The sequence below is a fragment of the Natrix helvetica genome, assembly GCF_964273705.1.
Source record: "Natrix helvetica genome assembly, chromosome: Z".
NCBI lineage: Eukaryota > Metazoa > Chordata > Lepidosauria > Squamata > Natricidae > Natrix > Natrix helvetica.
In genome coordinates, this window is record NC_138554.1 from 139,877,206 (window position 1) to 139,894,025 (window position 16,820).

Here is a 16,820-nt window from a genome sequence, read left to right on the forward strand (position 1 = left end):
CTTTCTCTTTCTCTCTCTCTCTCTCTTTCTCTCTTTCTCTTTCTCTCTCTTTCTCTCTCTCTCTTTCTCTCTCTCTCTCTTTCTCTCTCTTTCTCTTTCTCTTTCTCTTTCTCTCTCTCTCTCTCTCTCTTTCTCTCTCTCTCTCTTTCTCTTTCTCTCTCTCTCCCTCCCTCTCTCCCTCTCTCTCTCTTTCTCTTTCTCTCTTTCTCTCTCTTTCTCTCTCTCTCTCTCTCTCTCTTTCTTTCTCTCTCTCTCTCTCTTTCTCTCTCTCTCTCTCTCTCTCTTTCTCTCTCTCTCTCTCTCTCTCTCTCTCTCTCTCTGCTGTGGTTGCAGGTGGGGGGGAAATGCAGAGAAAACCGGATTTTGCTGCTTGGTTCAGACAAGTCGTGACTCGAAGGTTGAACTTTCTCCGTTCCCAGCAAACCTGTTGGATTCCATCCCTTTCCCCGAGTCTTGGGGAAAGGGTGTGTGTGTGTGTGTGTGTGAAGAAGAGGATGGCGGAAGCCAAAACGCCAATCAAGGGTGGCCCAATACGGCGGCTGGAGGAGCGATCACACCTCCACCTGCCTCAGTTTCCCCTCCGCCTTCCCCCAATGCTGCCGATCAGATCCTGGAAGAACGGCCGGAAAAGTCCTCGATTTCGCGACCGCAATTGGGAGCATAATTTCCATCGGTAGGCAAAGCGGTTGGTTCAACGAGTCGTGTCAGAATTCGCCAGCCGCGTTCGCTGGGTTGTTAAGTGAGTCACCATTGTTAAGTGAATTGGATGGTCGTTAAGCGAATCCTGCTCCCCCCCCCCATTGACTCTGCTTGTTGTAAGTCCAGTGGAAAGGCCTCAAACGGGGAACAAGTGATCCCAGGACTGTGCAATCCTAATAAATATTGTTTGTCCTCAATTTACGACCGGAATTGAGCCCAAAGTTTCTTTTGCTAAGTAAGACAGCTGTTAAGGGAGTTTTGCCTCATTTTACGACATTACTTGCTGCCGTTGTTAAGTGAATCACTGCAGCAGTTAAGTGCGTCACACGGTCGTTAAGCGAATCCGGCTTCCCCATTGACTTTCCTTGTCAGAAGGTCGGAAAGGGGGAACCTGTGACCCCCGGGACACTGCGACCGTCATAAATACGAGTCAGTTGCCAAGCGTATGAATTTTGATCACGTGACCATAGAGGGGCAATGGCCGTAAGTGTGGAAAACAGTCCTAAGTCCATTTTTTCAGTGCCGTTACAACTTCGAACGGACGGACGTAAGTTCGAGGAAGACATTCACATGTCAGCTGCTACTTCCTCGAAAAAGATCCGTCCTCCAAAGCCACAACTCACAGCAGCAATAAAACTACACAGACTGTAAAATATATAGAATTGAAATGTAAACCTCCTGTGAAAAGATAAGACGGATCCTTTGGGCTCGATTGTCCAAACAACGGAACACCCAAGTTGAAAGGGGGGGGGGGCGGACACCAACAACGCAGAGATAACACAACCACAAAATGATTACTCTAAAGTAGCCTTTTAAAAGCACACAATAAAAGTCAAGGAGAACAAACATTGTGGGTGCGTAGATCCTTCCTTTCCCTCTGCTTCCTCAAACAACAAGCACGTTTTTCAGTGGCCATCAAATACAGGTAGTCCTCGACTTACGACCATGAGGGAGCGTCTGTTGCTAAGCGAGGCATCTCTTAAGTGAATTTTGCCCCGTTTTATGACCTTCCTTGCCACAGTTGTTAAGTGAATCACTGCAATTGTTAAGTCGGTAGCATGGTCATTAAGTGAATCCGGCCTCCTCATTGACGTTGCTTGGCAGAAGGTCGTAAAAGGGGGTCACGTAACCCTGGAACTCTGCAACCGTCATAAATATGAATCAGTTGCCTAGTGACTGAATTTTGATCCCGTGAGTGTGGCGATGCCTTAATGGTCGTAAGTGTGAAAAATGGCCGTGTCTTTTTTTCCAGTGTTGTCGTAACTTAGAGCGATCACTAAACGAACTGTTATAAGTCAAGGACCACCTGTTTTAGGCATCACAGTCAGTTCCAACCTAATAAATCGTCATTCAGGCCTTTTGGTTTGCTGTGTGCAGGTAGTCCTCGACTTATGGCCACAAAATTTCTGCTGCTAAGCAAGAGGAGTTGTTAAGGGAGATTTGCCTGATTTTACGAGCTTTCTTGTGAATTGGTTGTTAAGCGAATCACCGCAGTTGTTAAGGTAGTACCAAAGTTGTTAAGGGAGTCTGGTCTTTCATGGAAGATGCTGCAATGATCGTAAGTGTGAAAAATGGCCATAACTCGTTTTTCCCAGTGCTGTTGTAACTTCGAACAGTCACTAAACGAAATGCTGGGGAGACGTCCTGTGTTGTATGTCACAAACAACATCCTTTTCACATCCTGCATTGTGTGGGTCATTCTGAAGGCTGAAGCGCACATTTGTGCATCAGAAAAGCAGATCCAGGCTCCTGATTTTTGGCAATGCCGTACAGGGAGTCCTCAACTTACAACCACAATTAGACTATGCAATGTCGTCACTCAGGGAGTCCCATCCAATTTTGGAACCTTTTTTTTTTCCTATGCTGATTAAGCAACTTTGGCTCCTGCTATTGGTTTTGTCATGGTCGTTAAGTGAATCACCCCATCATTAAGTGCCTGTCACTTCCCCCAGGTAGTCCTTGACTTATGACCACCACTGGGACCTTAATTTCTGTTGCTAAGCAAAGTTAAGCATGTCGTGCTGGTTTTTTATTTTTGCCAAGGGAAGTGAGTCAGGTGGTCGTTAAGCGAATCATGCTTCCCTCCCATTGACTTTGCTCATGGGAATTGGCTGGGAAGGTTGCAAAAATGGCGATCACGTCACCTCCCCCCCCCCCTCCCAAGGGTGTGGCAGTTGTTCTTGTGGCCAAGCCTGGGAGATGCAATCAGGTGACTTCCCCAGATCTAATTGCAAGGACCCCGTCATAAGTCACAGCTTTCAGTGCAGTCATAACTTCACACATTCAGTAAACAGGTGGTCATAAATTGAGGACTGCCTGTAGACCAATATGCCAGATTGGTGTCTTGCTTACGCATCCGTTGCAAAGCAAAAATCTCATTGCCTTTGATCTGATCTTGCAGATTAAACGATTGTGATTCTCTCCGTTGTCGGACTGAGCATTAAAAAACAGGAAATCCACCCGCCTCAAGTCGGTTAACTCGCTCCTTTCATCCGGTGTGTTCTACGGTGGGACCCAAATTAGAACAGGTAGTCCTCGATTTATGGCCGCAACTGAACCAAAAATTTGTATTGCCAAGTGAGACATTTGTCAAGTGAATTTTGCCCTGTTTTATGACCTCCCTTGCTAAGTGAATCGTTGCAGTTGTTAAGCGAGTAACGTGGTTGTTAAGTGAATCCGGCTTACCCTTTGATTTTTGCTCGTCAGAAGGTCGCAAAAGCGGACCACGTGACTCCGGGACACCGTAACCATGGTAAATATGAACCAGTTGACAAGCATGTGAATTTTGATTGTGTGACCACAGGGAGGCTGCAATGATTATAAGTGTGGAAAACAGCCACGAGTCACCTTTTTTCAGTGCCATAACTCTGAGCGGTCACTGTTGTAAGTCGAGGACTATCTGTACAAAGTTGCCAAATCGTGTTATTTATTTTTTTCCCTGATCTGTTCTTTCTCGTGTCCCTTTTTCAAGTCTTCAACTTTCACAGCTGATGCTCCTCAGGATCTCTTCCGGAAGTCCGAGGTGCGCATCATTCTTCAAAGCGTGCCAAATGTCTGTGAAAGTTTCTTTCTCCCCTTCCTTCTCTCCTTTTTCATTCTTTTATTTTCAGCTTTGGTTTTGTGTGCCACTAAATAACCTGCTCCGTAAAACCAGGTGCACGGGGATGGTGTGAGAAAGCAGACCGCGGGAAAAAGAAGGCCAGCTTCGGGCTACTTGCTGGTTATATACATATATATATATATATTTATATATATTCCCCCTTCTCCGGTTTTTTATTTTTGGTTCAGTTTGGCGGCAGCTTTGGGGCGTGTTTGCTTGCGACAAGTGCAACGGAGACACTGTTTTGCGGTGGGTCCTCTTGTTAGGCAGGAAAGGAAGTGTTGTCTCTTGGCGTGACTTGGCATTTCCTGGAACTTGTTAAACTGAGAAACATTTTTGCGAAAGTCACATCCTTGCTCGGCATTCTCAGTTTCTCTGCAAACTTTTCTTGGTTGACATTTTCAGTTTCTTTGGAAATATTTGTCCCCCTCTCACCTCTCTGGGGGATTGGGCAGGGGGCAGCCTCATCTCCACATGGATCCTGTAGTCTTTAGCGTCTAAAGGTATCCTTCGGTGATGGAGGCCCTAGGCACCTCTGCGTGGAAGGGCTGTGTCGCACCGTACCAGGTAAATCCTTGCAAAATCCTGCCATCAGGGCGTCCCGCATACTTCATGCATGGAGAAGGGGGCTGGGTTTGGGCCTACCTGTACAGGTGCGTGGCGATTGTCGACCTATAGATGTGGCATTGCAATGTGCAATTTTGGCTGTCTTGAGCCAAGGCCTTGGAAAGGGCATCCAAGCCATGCATCCAAGTTGGTTCCTGGGAAGGGGAGGGAGGAGGAGAATGAGGGGCATCCTTGGTGCTCTCTGAGCATGGTTTTCTTACAGATGTTTTATGACCCAACTAGGGAATCTCATCAGGGTTAGAAGGGAGAAGGAAGGCAGGGTTTGAAGAAAGGAGCAGCAGGTGCAGGAGGAGGAGGAGGAGGAGGAGGAGGAGGAGGAGGAGGAGGAGGAGGAGGAGGAGGAGGAGGAGGAGGAGGAGGAAGAAGAAAATCACTGTGGGGGGCCCTGCTCTCTCAGCTTGGTGGTTTCCTTGCAGACATTTCATGACCCAACTAGGGAACATCATCAGTGCTAAAAGGGAGTGGGATTTGCAGGAAGGAGGAGAACAAGGAGGTGGAGAGGGAGAGGAGGAGGAGGAGGAGAAGGAAAGGGGGAAGAAGACAATGACTGTGGGGGTCCTCTCTGGTGGTTTCCTTGCAGACGTTTCATGACCCAACTAGATAACATCATCAGAGCTTGCGAAGTGGAATTTGTCTCTGGCACCTGAATCAAAGTTTGGTGGGAAATATTAGGATCATGGCTGGTGAGGACCACCTGGGGGAGGTTTCCAGGTGGGAGATAAGGCTGGGGGTGATGGATTCTGTAGTCCAAGAGTCTTGGAAATGGGGTGGTCTTGTTTGGGCCCAGTTAAGCCTTGCAGAAGGTTGCATGCAGAGCCTTTTCTTAAAGGCAGTTTGACGTTAGAAGGGCACGTAAAATAATTACTTTTGTCTAATATCACCAGGTTTGCCTGCCCGATTGTGAAATTTGATTGACAGGTTATGTGCCATCAAGCGGGGTTCAACTCTAAATGACCCCATGGGTAGATTTGGGATCTGACACAAGCCTGATCACTCTCCTGAATCCATCCTTCTCTCAGGCTCCAGAAGCCGGAATCATGTGATTCACTTAACAACCTCAGGGATTCGCTTAACAACCATGGTGATTGTAATATCTGCTCAACCACAAGGGTTGCGGTCCTATTCTGGTCATAAGCCGAGGACTATCGTGAAAGAAAGCCCCGGTTAGGGTTAAGCCACATGGGACTTGCCAAATCTTGAACTCAGAACTTTTAGAGGTGGTGTTTTTTTAAGCACAGGGGTTGTAGGGGGCAGAAAAACCTTGACGCATATCCTTGAACCCACGGCGTGCTTAGAGGATCAGCTTTCTGGACAGTGGTGATGCAAGTACCGTTTTGAATGTTGACACGAAAGGAAGCAACAACGTGTGTTGTTGAGTTGTGCAGCCACAACTGGTGGAGAGACCCTTGCAAACTTTGAGAAAAATAAATGCAGGAAGATGCAATTGCTAGTTTTAAGCTGTGTTTTTTCCTCAAATGGAAGCATTTTAAGGGGAGGACTTCCACTCCCAGAATCCCCCATCCAGCATGCTTTAAAAGGAGTGGGCTTAAACTCCCAGAATTCGTCAGGCTGGCAAGCTAGCTGGGGAATTCTGGGAGTTGAAGTCCACCCATCTTTAAGTGATCCAGTTTATTTTAAACCCACTAATTTAAACCCTTCTGTTGTCGATTACTCAAAGGCAGATTTTGAGAGACACTTAAACATCAGACATTTTTCACGGTTACAAATTCCAGTTTCTCACATCTGGGTCAAAGAAGTTGTTGCCAGCAAACAAATGTGTCACAATTTCACAATGTGTTGCTTCAGCCTTCCTGCTTGTGATTGTTGCAGTTGGAAAGTCCTGTTAAAAAACATTGTTGGAGTCCCAGCTATTTGTTCGTTTTGACTTCCAAATTACAGGTAATCCTCGACTTACAACCGAATTGGAGCCTCAAATGTGTGCCATTAAGCGAGACAGTTGTTAAATGAGTTTTCTCCCCTTTGACGACCATCCTGGTCACCGTCATTAAGCGAATGCCTGCAGTTATCAAGTTAGTTGCTTCGTTGTTAAGTGAATCTGGGCTTCTCCGTTGACTTCGCTTGTTGTAAGGTCGCAAAAGGGGGTCACGTGACCCTGGGACACTGCGACCGTCATAAATATGAATCCGTTGCCAAGCATCTGAATTTTCATCATGTGATCATGGAGACACAACGGTTGTAAGTGTGAAAACGGTCACAAGTGACTTTTTTCAGCACTATTGTGAATACATGCTGGTTGTAGAGCCCCTGATACACAACCTCGTAATTGTGCGGACTCTTGAAAGGGTCGTAAATACGAGGAACCTGTCTAAGTCCCACTTTTCAGTGCTATCGTCATGCCGGTCTCTAAACGAGTGGTCGTAAGTCAAGGACTACCTGTATTCACATTCCCCGGGTTCTGTTATGATGCTTTTTAACTTTTGCACAGAATTGCTGAATTTGCAAATTCTCTGCAAATTGACAGAATAACCTGACAATCAATAATTGCAATTCTACAAATGAGAATTTGGCCTCAAGCCCAAGGATGAGCTATTACCTGCCCCCCTAATTCTAACCTATTTATTTCTTCTTACCACTAATTTTTTTTGGGGGGGGCATATTTTACTCAGGTACCCCTGCACACTTCATTTCTTACAAAATGTGTTTGTTTGTATCCCTGCCTTTTTCTTTCACAAATAACTCAAGGAGGTAAACATATCACACACACACACCTTCCTCTTCTTATTTTTCCCACAACAACAACCATTTGAGGTAGGTTGAGCTCAGATGGATGGACTGGTCCCAAGTCACCCTTCCGGCTTGCATGCCTAAAGAGGGACTAGAACTCACTGTCTCCTGGTGATTGGCCCAAGTCACCCAGCTGGCTTTCGTGGCTAAGGCAGGACTAGAACTCCCCGTCTCCTAGTGATTGGCCCAAAGTCACCCAGCTGGCTTTCGTGGCTAAGGCAGGACTAGAACTCCCCGCGTCCTGTTTTCTAGCCTGGTGCCTTAATCCCTACACCAAGCTGGCTCTCTTTTGCAATCCAGGCGCCAGAAGGCATCTTAATGGTTTAAATGGTTTGAAAATATTTTAATAGTCTAAACCTTCCATGATCTCCTCTTGTAAACTGAAGTCGGGACTCCAGGCTGCATTTATTATCCTTATCTCGTGTTTGGATTTTAGCTGTAAATCGAAAGCTGAAAGCGTGCCTCTCCCCAACAAAGTACGATGTCGTACCAGCCCTCCTGTGATCTCGTGTTTGCCAACAAAGATTAGCCAACTGGTTTCACTCCTGTTTTCAGTACACACTGGGTGCAGGGGGCACCTGAAGGTCATCTGTCCCCCAACCACCTCATTAGAGATAGGAAAATATGTCAAAGCAGCTACGGGGACCCCAGATTTCTCCTCCACCCACTCTTCATTTCCTAATTGTTTGCATCTGGAGGCTGGAAGAGAATGCAACATTTTAAAAAGGGGGAGAAATGGGGGGTCTCCGCAGATGCTTTGACATAGCGTCCCATCTCTAATTGAAATTTTGGGGTGTATTCACTTCGGAGGAGAAATAGGGGGGGTTCCCACAGCTGCTTTTATATATTGTCCCATCTCTAATTTGAAAAGTTGGGATATGTTTATTTTTCAATATCCAAGGTCTCTTCTTACACTGGGTTGCAAAACTAGTATTTGTTTTTTTTAAATTAGGTTTATTGTATAATTGGAAAAAAAAGGAGAAAGGGAAAGAAAGGAGAAGTCTGATTTGAATGTTAATATTTACTTTCTTAATATTTTAATGTTTGACCTTGCTTTTTTTTAAAAAAAAACTTAGTGGTAAGGCACCCAAGTGAGAAAAAAAACAACAGGTAGTCCTTGACTTATGACCACAATTGAGCCCAACATTTCTGTTGCAAAGCGAGACATTTTTTAAGTGGGCTTTGTCCTACTTTACCACTTTTCTTTTCCCAGTCATTAAGTGAATCACTGCAATTGTTAAGTAAGTAACACAGCTGTTAAGCAAATCTGGCTTCCCCAGTGACTTTGCTTGTTAGAAGGTCATAAATCGAGGACTACATGTAAAGGGGAAAAAAAGCATTGATTTTCCAACTTTTTTCAGCACCCTAAAATATAAAGTCAAACTACAGCCTCAAGTTTTAACTTTTACATGCTGGTAGATATTAACTCTTCCTGTAATAAACAAACTAATCTGATCAGCAAAAGCCCTGCAGAACTTCATTTCTTTCTCCTACGTCGAGCACAAAGTCCAGGAACGGTTTCCTAGTCAAATCAAAACTCACAACAGATCTTTGACCGTGACGGCAAGTTTTGTGCCTTGATGAAAGCATTTTGGTTCAGGCATGTTGTGCAAAAAAAAAATGTGGTGTCTGCTAGCAGCTTTTTTGTTTTGTGAGCTGAGATTCGCACAATTGGGAGGCGTCTGTTGGTGCTTTTTCCCACCCACAATTTTCACAAAAAAGGCGTTGGCCTGTGTGAGCTGCTGCATCAGAGTCACAAAGTGTGTTTAAATAAGATTGTACCAATAGATGGGAATATTTGTAGCTCAGGGTTAAACTGTAGGATCCTTGGTGTGCTATCTGAGCTGGTGGCTTCCTTGCAGATGTTTCACGTTTCAGTGGACCGGACGAGCCGTCATCAGTGAGTCTTGTGAGACCACTCTGGGAGGAGTTTGACTCTCTGTTGCCCCCGAGGATTTAGACGGGTTGCGTGGACGGCTGCGACCCACCACATGTTCAATGGACCCGTGCCCCTCCTGGTTGGTACTGGCATCCTGGGAGGTGACGCGAGGCTGGCTTCTGGGCCTGGTGAACGCCTCATTGAGCGAGGGTTCCTTACCGACTGCCTTGAAAGAGGCGGTGGTGAGGCCCCTGCTCAAGAGGCCTTCACTTGACCCAACGGAGCTAGCTAATTACCGTCCAGTCTCCAACCTCCCCTTTTTGGCGAAGGTTGTTGAGAATGTGGTGGCGCAGCAGTTTCCACGTCGCCTCGACGAATCTGTATATCTAGACCCACGCCAGTCCGGCTTCCGACCCGGGCACAGCACCGAGACAGCCTTGGTCGCGTTGGTGGATGATCTCTGGAGGGCCAGAGATAGAGGTTGCTCCTCTATCCTGGTCCTATTAGACCTCTCAGCAGCTTTTGATACCATCGACCATGGTATCCTACTGCGCCGGCTGGAGGGGATGGGAGTCGGAGGCACCGTTCTACGGTGGTTCGGCTCCTACCTCTCCGGCCGGATGCAATGTGTGTTGACTGGGGGGCAGAGGTCGACCCCGAGGCCACTCTCTTGTGGGGTGCCGCAGGGGTCGGTCCTCTCGCCCCTTTTGTTCAACGCATATGTGAAGCCGCTGGGTGAGATCATCCGTGGTTTTGGGGTTGAGTACCATGTGTACGCTGATGATACTCAGTTGTACATCTCAACCCCAAGCCACCCCAACGAGGCTGTTGAAGTGATGTCCCGGTGTTTGGAAGCTGTCGGGGTCTGGATGGGGGACAACAGACTCAAACTCAACCCCTCCAAGACTGAGTGGCTGTGGTTACCGGCACCTCGGTTCAGTCAGCTGACTCCATCGCTGGCCATAGGGGGCGAACAATTGCCCCCTGTGGAACGGGCGTGCAATTTGGGCGTCCTCCTAGATGCCCGGCTGTCAATGGATGATCATGTGGCAGCCGTGGCAAGGGGGGCGTTCCACCAGGTTCGCCTGGTGCGCCAATTGCGCCCCCTTCTGGACCGTGATGCCCTACGCACAGTCACTCATGCACTGGTGACGTCTCGCCTGGACTACTGTAACGCTCTCTACATGGGGCTTCCCTTGGGACGCGCCCGAAGACTGCAGCTAGTCCAGAACGCAGCCGCGCGGGCGGTCATGGGGAGTACTAGGTACTCCCACGTAACACCTCTCCTGCGCGAGCTGCACTGGCTGCCGGTAGTCTTTCGGGTGCGTTTCAAGGTTCTGATCACCATCTTTAAAGCGCTCCATGGCATAGGGCCTAGTTACCTGCGGGATCGCATCCTCCCACATACATCCCTGCGGCCAATTCGCTCTCACAGGGAGGGCCTTCTCCTGGTGCCGTCCACAAGGCAATGCCAACGGGCGACACCGAGGAGTAGGGCCTTCTCTGTGATGGGCCCAACCCTCTGGAATGACCTCCCCCCCAACATTAGAACCACTACTGACCTCCGCTCCTTCCGACAGAAACTGAAGACACACCTGTTCCGACTGGCTGGTCTGGCATAATTTATAACGTTTACCCCCTGGCATACACATTCTTACTGGTTTTTAGAGGGATAGTGTTTTAAATTTAACCTGAGATGACATTGGGATTTTAAATTTTTGTATCGATTTATTTATTTAGCTGTACAGTTTGGCATATTTTATCCTCCTCTCATACACGTATTTATGTAGTTATTACTATGTTTTAATTTGTTGTATTTTGATACGGACTGTACACCGCCCCGAGTCCCTTTCGGGAGAGGGGGCGGTATATAAACGCTAATAAATAATAATAATAATAATAATAATAATAATAATAATAATAATAATAATAATAATAATAATAATAATAATAATAATAATAATAATAATTCATGACCCAACTAGGGAACATCATCAGTGTTAGAAGGGAGGGAGGTTTGTGGAGAGGAAGAGGAGGAGGAGGACGACGACTATGGGGTCCTTGGTGCTCTCTGAGCTTGGTGGCTTTCTTATAGACATCTCATGACCCAACTAGGGAACATCTTCAATGCTAGAAGGAAGTGGGGGTTTGCAGGGAGGAGGAGGAGGAGGACTCTAGCATCCTTGGTGCTCTCTGAGATTGGTTGTTTTGTTGCAGACACTTCACGACCCTACTAGGTAACACCATCAGTGCTAGGAGGGGGTAAGGCTAACACTTTTAGCAGTGATGAAACTACTGAGCTGGGTCATGAAACTTCTGCAAGGAAACAACTAAACTCAGAGAGCATCAAGGAGCCTACAGTTCTCCTCCTCTCCACATACCCGCTCCCTTCTAGCACTGATGATGTTCCCTAGTTGGGTCATGAAACGTCTGCAAGGAAGCTAATAACTCAGGGAGGGCCAAGGGCAGATTGAAGCACATGCGACCTGTAACTACATCTGTCTACACCGGACAGATGTAGACTGTCAATAAAATCCATGCGTTCAGCTAAGCCCCGCTAGCGGAATCCTGGCTTTTCAAGGAATAGACTGACGCTGATGAAAGTTCAAAGGGGCCCCTTGAGATCATCTGGAAGGCCTTCCTTCCTTGCCCAATCACCTTGACAGGAATCCCAAGTGGTCCAGGATGTGAAAGGGGGCATCTTTTTTTGTTTCTAACTCCTATTCTATTTTTTCTAGAAAGATTTGTCCTACCTCCAGCAGTGGTTGGAAGCCTTCGTGGCCAATTTCGAGAAGATCATTGCTGTCCATTCTCTGGAACCAAGAAGGTAACTCTTGTCCAAACTTAAATGTCATTTGATTGACATCCATTGAAATTAAAATATAATTGAAACTTTACAGATAGGCCTCAATGTACAACCATAATCGGGGCTGGAATTTCTGGTTGTTAAATGAGCCGTGTCCAATTTTTCAGGTAGTCCTCCACTTCCGACGGCAATTGAGCCCCAAATTTCCACTGCTAAGAGAGAGAGTTGTGAAGTGAGTGGGGTTTGATGACCTTTTATTGCCACCGTTGTTAAGTGAAACCACCGCAGTCGTTCAGTTAGTCGCATGGTCGTTAAGCGAATCTGGCTTCCCTATTCATCTGGCTTGGCAGATGGTCACAAAAGGGGGATCACATATCCCTGTGACGCTGCAACCGTCATAAATGTGAGTCACTTACTAGGCACGTGACCGTGGGATGCTGCAATCGTCATAAGTGTGAAACATGGTCATAACTGACTTTTTTCAGTGCCATTGTAAGTTTGAATGGTCACTAAATGAATGGTTGTAAAATCGAGGACTGCCTGCAATGACTGGAAATCAAACTGGATAGAGTCCGTTTGGTGCGCATGTGGCTATTATTTATTCCTTTAAAACCAAGGAACCACGCAGCTAGTCCTCATGGATGCACCATTTGAGTGATCACTTGCCTAGGTTGACGCTTTCTTAGGAAATATTTTTTTAAAATACGTGGCTGTCGGTTTTTCAACCACAGGGTAGTCCTCGACTTACGACCACAATTGAGCCCAAAATTTCCATTGTGAAACAAAACGTGTGGTTACCTGCGATTTGTCTCTTCACAGCCACCGTTGTTAAGTGAATCGCTGCAACTCTTAATTTAGTAACATGGTTGTTAAGTGAATCTGACTTCCCCATTGACTCTGCTTGTCAGAAGGTTGCAAAAGGGGAGCACGTGACCCCGGGACACTGCGACCGCCATAACTACGAGTCAGTTGCCAAGGGTCCAAATTTTGATCACGTAACCACAGACCATTTTGATCACGTGCAACGGAGATAAGTGTGAAAAATGGTTCTAAGTCCCTTTTTTTCTGTGCTGTTGTAACTTTGAACGGTCACTAAATGAGCCATTGTAAGTCAAGGACTAACGGTGTGCTTTTCCCTTTAAAAAAGGGCATTTATCTTCTAAAACCCAATTTCTGGATCTCTCTACAGCTGCCACCTCATTTTCTCCCTGGGTGTTTGTCCCTAATTTTTCTTCATTCTTCTAAACAGGGCACAAAAACCTAGATAAATCTTGAATTATTTTGTCCTTTCTCCAGCTCTGCTGGATGCTGTACATAAAGTCCGCCTCTCCTCCGAAAAAAAAATTGTGTTAGAGACACAGGGGAGAAAATAGCACACTCAAGGACATAAATGGGCTTTTTTTTTAAAAAAAAAGAGGGAGAAACAAACATAAAATGTGAGTTGTTTCACCAGATTTCTGCAGGGTGCTGATTGATGCCTTGCCTTTTACAAGACAGGAATCAATTCTCTGAATCAACTTTTTAGGTCAAGTTGGACCCTGTATTTATAGATAGTTCTCGACTTACGACCACAGCTGAGCCGAAAAACTTTCACTGTGAAACGAGTGTTTTGTTTCTCCCATTGTTTTAACAATTGTTTTTTGCCATGATTGTTAACTGAGTCATGGGGTCGTACAAGCGGGTCAGTCACATCACAGACCCATTTTACATCCATGATGCCAGATTCCCATTACGGCCGTAAGTCGAGGACTTATCAGAAAAGGCATTTTTCCTTGGGCTGCTTTTCAACTTTTGTTACTTTGCGAATGTAGTTGGATTGGACCTTGTATTTATGGGTATCTTAGACTTACGACCATAATTGAGCCTCCAACATTTCCTTTGCTAAATGAGACATTTGTTAATTGAGTCCCCCCCCCCCATTTTACGGCCTTTCTGCCCACAGTTGTTAAGTGAATCCCTGCAGTTGTTAAGTTAGTCGTGTGGTTGTTAAATGAATCTGGCTTCCTCATTGACTTTGCTTGTCAGAAGGTCATAAAAGTGTGTCACGTAACACACACACACACTCACACACACACACACACCGGGACATTGCGACCGTCATAACTACGAGTTGTTTGCCAAGTACCTGAATTTCGATCATGTGATCATAGGAATTCTGGGATGGTTGTTAAGAGTGAAAAAGGGTCCCTAAGTCGCTTTTTTTCAGTGCCGTTGTAACTTCCAATGGTCACTAAGTGAACAGTTGTAAGTCGAGGACTGCCTGTGTTTCATCGCCATTTGGGCTGCTCATTGTGTTTGCTGGAGCCGTTCCAATTGTGGGCATCCACAGATTGTGGTGTTGTGTTAGCCTGAAGGCTTGGGACAGCTTTGACCACGAAAAAACTGCTTGGAGCAAATCCATAATTATATGAATTTTGCCACCCGAAAACCTGGCAGGTGAATTGATTAAGATCTTTTTTTTTTTTCAAGCATCTCTCGAGAGGAAATACTTGGCAATACATTCACAGAGCCGAAATCTTAGCTGATATTTGATATAATTGTCACTTTTTATCTTCTTCTGCGCTTCCTTTAGACCCGAAGACTCCGTCTCTGAAATTCCACTCTTACCTCTGGATGTCCTGCAAGTGTTAACCCAACAATTGACGTCTTCCGTGTCCCAGATTTCACACGACGAGGTAGCCGAACCTGGCTTGAAGCAAGCTCTTCTGCTCACCAAGTTCTTCATCATTATTTGCAGGTAAATCTTCTTTTGTTTTTGATTTTTTAAGCGAACTGTGGGTTGTTGTTGGTTTTTTTGCAAATTCAGCTGTGAATAATTTTCACCTTTTGCAAAATGAAATTAGAGCTCAGCACCTGTGATCAAATGTGTTAGGTTGAGTTTTCTTTTGTCTTTTGATGGAGGTTCTTATAAATCGCTCGAGAAAAAAATAATTATTACTGCGTACTAAAGCTCTTTATTTTTCTAAAACTCTTTATTTTTCTACAACTTCATTTTTATAAAACTCTTCATTTTTCACATTCAGATCAGCCTGGATTGGATAGGACCGAATAAAATACATATTTCTGTACGAAATATAACGTTAACATCATATTGGGAGTCCTTATGCATGTGTTTTGATAAACCAATCATTGATTCCCTCTGGGAATACTTGCAAAGAGGCAGTTTTGCCATTTTTTCCCCACCTAGTGATGAGATTCATATATAATCCTTGACTTATAACCGCAATGGAGCCCAAAACTTCTGTTTTCCAAGCAAGACACATTTTAAGCGAATTTGGCCCCATACTAAGATTGTTTTTGCTACGGTTCTTAAGTGAATCCCTGCAGGGGTGAAGTTAGTCATACGATTGTTCAGTGAATCTGTGCTCAACGGAAGGTCGCAAAAGGAAATCACCTGACCCTGGTACACTGTGACCGTCATAAATACGAATAGGGGGCGGATTTTGACCCAAGTGCTTCTTTCGCGTAGCGTGGCAGAAAGGACTGTTCTATGCAGAGCGTGTCAGGATTTGCACCCAGCTCCGAGCTGGTACGAGGTGGGCCCCAGGCTTGGTTTACAAGGTGGCCCCCCAGAGTAACAGAATAAGAGTTGGATGGGACCTTGAGGGTCCTCTAGTCCACCCCCTGTTCAAGCAGAACCTCCCCTTCTCCTCCTCCTCTTCCTCTACCGAATAGAAAAGTTGGAAGGGACCTTGGAGGTCCTCTAATCCACCCCCTGCTCAAGCAGGAAACCCTCCTCCTCATCCTACACCAAACTGAAGAGTTGGAAGAGATATTGGAGGTCCTTTAGTCAACTACCCCCCTTCTCAAGCAGGAGACCCTCCTCCTCTTCCTCCTCCTCCTCCTCAGAATAGGAGTGTTGGAAGGGATCTTGGAGGTCCTCTAGTCTACCCCCTCTTCTCAAGCAGGAGACCCTCTATCATTTCAGACAACTGGTTGTCCAGTCCCTTCTTAAAATCTTCAGTCTCCGTCTCAAGTAGGAGGCCTGGAGGCTGATGAGTGGCTCTTGGGGTCTGCAGGGATGCTGTGGGTGGCGTAATTGTGATTGTGGTTGCTAAGTTACTCGGCACTTTGTCTGTCTGGCAGAGAAGCCTGGTGTGAAACCTTTCCTCAGAGGGAATAGAAAGGGCAGACTGGTATTTCAGCAGGAGTGTCTCTTTGGCTGGCACCAAAGCAGTGAAAATAGGAGGATATAATGCCTTGTGAATTTCTTCGTTTTTCTTTTTTCCTTTTCCTTTTTCCCTTTTTCTTTTTCCCTTCCTTTCTCCCCTTCTTTCTCTGTTCTCTTCCTTACCTTTTCCTTATTACAATACAATACAATACAACACCAGAGTCAGAAGGGACCTTGGAGGTCTTCTAGTCCAACCCCCTGCCTAGGCTGGAAACCCTATACCGTTTCAGACAGATGGCTATCCAACATCTTCTTAAAGACTTCCAGTGTTGGGGCATTCACAACTTCTGGAGGCAACTTCTGTTCCACTGATTAATTGTTCTCTCTGTCAGGAAATTTCTCCTCAGTTCTAAGTTGCTTCTCTCCTTGATTAGTTTCCACCCATTGCTTCTTGTTCTACCCTCAGGTGCCTTGGAGAATAGCTTGACTCCCTCTTCTTTGGGGTAACCCCTGAGATATTGGGTGACTGCTATCCTGTCTCCCCTAGTCCTCCTTTTCATTAAACTAGACGTACCCAGTTCCTGCAACCGTTCTTCGTATGTTTTAGCCTCCAGTCCCCTAATCTTCTTTGTTGCTCTTCTCTGCACTCTTTCTAAAGTCTCCACATCTTTTCTACATCGTGGTGACCAAAACTGAATGCAGTATTCCAAGTGTGGCCTTACCAAGGCATTATAAAGTGGTATTAACACTTCACGTGATCTTGATTCTATCCCTTTGTTTATGCAGCCTAGAATTGCGTTGGCTTTTTTGAAATGTTCAAGTTTGTCAAGATCCTTCTGTATCTTAAGCCTAT

General features: G+C 45.8%; 1 protein-coding gene across 4 annotated transcripts in view; it reads left to right on the forward strand.

Annotated features, from left to right (window-relative positions):
- NBEAL2 (neurobeachin like 2) overlaps positions 1-16,820 on the forward strand; it is a 153,282-nt gene that overhangs the window by 12,694 nt on the left and 123,768 nt on the right. For 3 of the 4 annotated variants that reach the window (XM_081971510.1, XM_081971507.1, XM_081971509.1), the window contains exons 2-3: positions 11,789-11,877; positions 14,429-14,593. In XM_081971510.1, coding sequence (XP_081827636.1) covers positions 11,789-11,877; positions 14,429-14,593 — 254 coding nt within the window. Of the gene's footprint in view, positions 1-4,189; positions 4,367-11,788; positions 11,878-14,428; positions 14,594-16,820 lie in introns of those variants that run through there. The other variant, XM_081971508.1, reaches the window with a different exon arrangement.